The 6,000-nt window shown below is 32.7% G+C and overlaps 1 protein-coding gene across 1 annotated transcript; it reads right to left on the reverse strand.

Moving 5' to 3' along the window:
• Positions 1 to 3,025: 3,025 nt before the first annotated feature.
• LOC114402630 (protein LIGHT-DEPENDENT SHORT HYPOCOTYLS 4-like) lies at positions 3,026 to 4,714 on the reverse strand. The gene is made up of 2 exons (XM_028365277.1): positions 3,512 to 4,714; positions 3,026 to 3,354 (listed from the first exon to the last, which is right to left on the reverse strand). The coding sequence occupies exon 1, from the start codon at positions 4,115 to 4,117 to the stop codon at positions 3,536 to 3,538; it is 582 nt and encodes a 193-aa protein (XP_028221078.1). The 5' UTR covers positions 4,118 to 4,714; the 3' UTR covers positions 3,026 to 3,354; positions 3,512 to 3,535.
• Positions 4,715 to 6,000: the final 1,286 nt, after the last annotated feature.

Consider the following 6,000-nt stretch of genomic DNA (forward strand, 5'->3'; position numbering starts at 1 on the left):
AAAAGAAAATTCACAGTATTAGTTTCAGTGCATCAATGTGACACAGTAATTGTTGTATTCAGACATTTAATTGATGAAGAATCTTTACACCCAAGGTGGGTGATTCGTTTCCGACCCCCGCATCAGCCGGTAAAAGTCCTAGTTAGCAATAAGCCAATTCTCATGTTTAATTATGGGTTAAAAAAATTGTTTGAGGAAGAACACATTTCCTAAAAGAAAAAAAAGCATTGGATCAAAAGCTTTCACTCTCGTTTCTATATAGGCATTAATCCTTCCACTGTTCCACTGACTCCCGTACATTTTTCTTGTAAATCGATATTAATTAATATTTCCCTATAAGGGCCTGGAGAAATGGTCTATTAATCTCCGATTAAGGTTATCGAATAATATCAACTCACATAAACCCTTTCCACAAGATAAATTAGTTGAAAACATGGAGAGATTATAATTATAATGATAATGCATCACACGTACGCCTAGCTGTAAGAAATAGACATCCCTCTTAGTTTGGGGTCGATAAAGTTTTGTCTCTCTCTCTATATGTTCCATTCTTTTTTAAACTTCCCATCTACTAAATTTAATAGTTATTGTATAAGAAAAAAAAATTAATAGTTATTGTATAAGACTCAAATTAAAAATTTAGTAATACTTTCTCCGTCTCATAATAATTATTGTATAAGAAAAAAATTTATCTTAAAATAATTATTATTTTAATTTTTTAATGTAATTTTAATTTTTCACTTATATCCCTCATAATATCAATTAATAATATGACTATAAATAATAAAAAATGAATTAATGATAAAATTAATTTTGTAAAAGTAATATTATCTTTCATCCATTTATTAGTTTTTCCTGATTTGTAAAAAAAAAAAATCTTGAGTGACAATTATAATGGAATCAATGTTTTTATGAAATATTTTTTAATTAATTTTAAGTTTTAAAATATTACTTTCTCTATTGTAAAATAAGTGTTTTCTTAAGTTATTTTACCCAAAAAAATCTAATAAATAGATGAAAGAAAATAATAGTTTAACAAAATTAACCTCTATTAATATTACCTTGAAAAATTAAAGTGACACTTATTAAAAACATTAATAGCAAACAAATAATGAATATTACATTAAAAATAAAATGTGATACTTGTATTGGAATAATTTTTTCCTGAAACATGACACTTATTTTCCGGGGGAGGAAGTATTATTTTAAAAATAATCACAAACTTTTTTTTATTAAAAATAAAAAAGGCGGTGGAATCTTTGTGTCTAATAAGCTTACCTAATTTCTGTAAAAAAAAAAAAGTTTACCTAATTACCCAGCTTGGATTAATCAAATCTGTATAACATGGCTTTGGGTTCCACACAATAAAAAGTAAATCATGACATTTAATTTCCCTAAAGAAGATTATTAATTAATTTATATATTATTGTAATTTTTTATGCATATATTATTGCCAATATATCTAGCTATATATATATGCGCATTTAGAATTTAAATGATCACATGCTACATTCATGTTTGGTGCATATTATAATTTACGTAGAATTCCATCCAGCTAGCTAATCAATTAGAATCGTTCATGTGATTTAAGACCATTTTAGAAAATGACTATAAAACTAGAAAAAAAGACTTGGAATCAAATGACTACCATTCGTCTAACATTTAAATATAGTTAACTGCAAAGTTGTAATTTTAAACAAGAAAATAAAAAATGAAAATGATCAAAACTAGTTAAAATAAGATCTTGAAATTGAAAGTTAACGTTGTTTAGTTATGCCATTTTATTTGGTCATACATATCAGTTTTCATTCCAATGTAATGAAATTTGAATTTAATCACGATTCCTGTTTATAAAATGTGATAACTAGAGTAAAGTCCATTATTTAAATACTGTAACGATTGGCTAGTGATGCAATTATTTACAGATAAAAATATTTAAGAAATTGTGTCAATTTTAGTTATATCCAAGAAAATATATCCAAGAAAGAAAGTCATGGCTTAAGTTGCATTATTTCTATAATTGCAGAGTCCGGTCAAGAAAGCTTTTAGATGACATAGGTACTTGCAAGGTAGGGCAAAGTAAATAAACCTTAATGAGTAGTTAAAAATTTCAATGTTTCTCTATTATTTTATTGGCTTATGCAGAATCAATGGAAGTTACAATCATCACCATTTGTCAAGCTCTCTCCATTTTAAAGCGTAGTTAATGTAAACCTTTTCTCATTCAATCAAAAAGCTAACAAAAAATATATTAGGTTTTGATCTTTAGAGATAATTTGGATAAAGGATCTTTTTAGCCAAAATGACCAAGACAACTATTTCACATGGAGACAGTCCATCATCAACACACCTAAAAGAACCACTTTTTATATCAAAAAATGGGTCGTTCTCCAAGCTACAAGGGGATTAGGTGAATAGCCTACCCCGATTGTCAATAGACACCAAAAGTTAATCATCCATAGCCATATCCAATTACTTTTTACATACTCATTTTTAGCTGCTGGCTGGCATCTATAATAGAGAAGACAATCTACATTTGTCTTATTTTCATCTTTAATTAACTAATAAACAGGATTATTAGACCAATTACATTCTAGGCTTGTGAATCCTCTCTAGCCACTTAATGCTTTGTTTGCATTATTTTAGCTAGTCAATTATTTTTCCAGCTAGTATGTGTACATCCTCTACGTTTTAATTAATACGTATACATTACCCTCACTATTTCAATTCGAGATAGATCCTCAATAAATAGTTGTGTTTCTTAATAATTAAACCTGTGTCCCTCTGGATATGCATGGATGCAGAGAAAGAAAGCCACGCAAAAAAGGGTGCAGCCTGCAGCTATTAACTAAAACTCTCAATGAAGAAATCAATATTAGAAAAAAAAAAAAAACACGCGTTCTTGGTCTCACACACGCAATCCCCGCAACGTCTTCACCTTTACAATGCAACCATAGATGTTATATACATGTAGTTTACCTGCAGCTAGCAGCATATATAAATTAAGTAATGGAAGACAAATATATACGCATATATACACCAGCTTATTCAATATCCACACCCAATTAATTAATCCACAGTAAAGTTCAATCAATATTTTGAAAAAAAGCTCTCACGTACAGGAGAGAGGGTAGAAATTCAAGTGCACGCTTCACAAAAACACTAGACGATGAACATGATATATATTAATATATTAATTAGAGTACAAATATGATAAGATATCTTCTAGTAGTAGTTGAAGGCAGAGAGGGTGGTGGCACTTAATTTCCACTATCAACTTCCCCCGGACTCAAGAAGCGAGAACAATTTCAAGGGCATCATCTCAGCACGTCTTCGTAGAGACAACGAAAGCACCTTAAAAATTGCAGAAAAAAAAAGATCAGCACAAAACATCGACGACTTGGTTTACTAAACCCATCATAAAGATCAACATACAAAGGACAAAACACAAAACCAAAAAAAAAAAAATAAACACACACCATATAATAATATACGATGGCATATTTGATACCTGTGGTGAAACATTGGTAGCTAATTAAGTAGGAGTGGGATGAGTGACCTTGGGCTTTGGCCTCTTCCTCTTCTTCTCATAGCTAACACCTCTCGCCTTTGCCTGAAAATCGCGAACATCGCGCAGGTAAGTCCTGACGGCGCGTGCGCCGAATGGATTGGTCTCCGGGCGGCCGCCGTTCTCCTCGTAGGCCGCGCGGAGGCGGCCGATGAGGGCGTCGAGGCTGCCCCAGGCCTGTCGGAGCGGGCAGGGACACGGGGCAGGTGGGTTGGGGAGACCGAAGAACGGGCATGGGTGGTTGTGAACCTTAGTCTTCCCGAACTGGTCGAGGTAGTGGAGGAATTCCAGCACGTGCGCGCCGCTGCAAAGGGACAAGGAGAGTGGGGGACGGTGGTTCCTCAAGTACTGGCAGAAGGTGTTCCAGTCCCTTCGCTTTTGGTTCTCGTAGCGGCTCGGAGTAGTAGTGCTCCCGCTATTGTTGCTTCCCGAAGACGGAGACGACACCGCCGCCGTCGTTGGATTCGTGGTTGGGGTGGGTGGCGTCTCCATCTTGTACCTGCTGCTGGGGTTTGAAACAGCGTTTGTTGATTCCGAAACCAAATCCATGGATCTGATATGATCCTCTTTTAAACCCTTGGATCTGCTTTAGATCTTGCTGAGCCTGATGAGATTGGTTTGACTTTGCTACTTTGCTAGTGAAAACTTGTTGTTCTTCCAGGGAATAGGCTAGGGTTTTCTTTTTATAATATATATTTGATATTTGATTTGATTTGAGAGTGATATTAATTAGAAAAATGAAAAGGATATTATATATATTTATTATATCATGCAGGGAAAGAAAGATTGCCTGAGATAAGTGGGGGTGTTGCTGGAAAGGGAAGACCGAGAAGACAGCAACCTGGGCAGTGACAGATGAAAGCTAGAACGGTGAGTGGTTTCCATTATTATAGAGAGAGAGAGAGTGTGTGTGTGGTTAGGGTAGGACTTAAGGAAGAATGGTTGCTAAAAAGGATGTTGGTGTAGTGGTAATTGGAATGATTCCTGGGTAAAGCTAAAGGAGGGGATCAGGTATTTGTTTCCAGAAAAGCGCGAGAGACTGAGAGTTATGTAATGTCGTACCGGAAGGGAGAGAGAGAACCGAAGGTTACATGAAGGAGAGGAGGCTGTTGTGCCCAAAGAGGACAAAGTTTGGCAGTATGCAGTGATGATGGTGACCAAAGATGACCAGACATTTCAAATTATCTACATTCCTCACTCTACTTTTCAGCGCGTGACTTACATGTTTTAAGTTTTAACCCTTGACTATCGTATTCTACTCCTTTTTTTTTTCTTTATGGTATGTTTAACGTAAAAAGAAAGAGTATGAAAGGTAAAAAAATCAAAAGATTTGAATTGAAATAAGATGTAAAGTGTGATTTTCACATCAATTCACTAATGTAAGACTTTCTATTACTTTCCACTTTTATTTTAATAATATAAATGAAGATTTTTTTTTTATATAAAATGAAGGTAAAACTACTTTTGAAGTTAAATTTTTTTTTTTCTTTAACTATCTTTTTATTATTTTGCATTTATTCTTGAGTTTAATAATAAATATGTATTCACAATGTAAAATAATAATTTTATGTTATTATTCAATTATAAATTATTATTTAAATTATTTTAAAATAATTTATTTTAAAAATTAATAAATTTATCATACATAATATATATTATATATTATTATAATGGAATTATTATAATATATATTATTATAATGGAATTATTATAATGGAATGATTATGTATTTTACATGAATGCATAACTCTTTTTATCTTTATTCTTTCTATAACATCGTTTTCACCCTAATCAAAACGTTGTTTGACTAGCATTCTAGTCCATCTTAATTCTTCTTCATCACCTTACTTGAAAATATAGAGGTTGCCGACAATGATGGATATATTAATGAAAAACAATTAATAGTAATCCAGACATAGTAATAGAGATCCAGGATTGTTTTCATTTCATTGTCCTTTGTAACAAAGGTTTGGTATATGCTGGTGGTGGTTCTACGAAGCTAGTTTTAATTTCAACTATTTTCAGCTTTCTTTGTTGTAATAATGGAGAATTTTGAAGCTCTATATGCTATGAGCATCTTGATTAGTTTTGCTGTCCAATGAGCAAGAAAAGGCATGCCATTTTGGATTCTATGATTTGAGGTGGGGATTTTGAAATGTTAATTTACATTTTCTAATTTCAGCTAATGAAAATCAAACTTTTTACATTGTTTCAAACCAAAGTGTTTTTCTGGATCTACGATTGGGATGCAAGAAACTTTTTCAATGTTTGAAGTTTAATGATGTTCAGAAGCACTAGTTCTGACCTCATGAATAATTTGTATCGATACAATTTGTAACTTTGGGGAGTACAAACCAGAAGCGTCGTGGTTCAAGTATGGAATGCAAATGAATGAATGAAGTGTGTCTTGTGCGTGAGAATATTTGCCGTCA

This window comes from Glycine soja, chromosome 20, assembly GCF_004193775.1.
Source record: "Glycine soja cultivar W05 chromosome 20, ASM419377v2, whole genome shotgun sequence".
NCBI lineage: Eukaryota > Viridiplantae > Streptophyta > Magnoliopsida > Fabales > Fabaceae > Glycine > Glycine soja.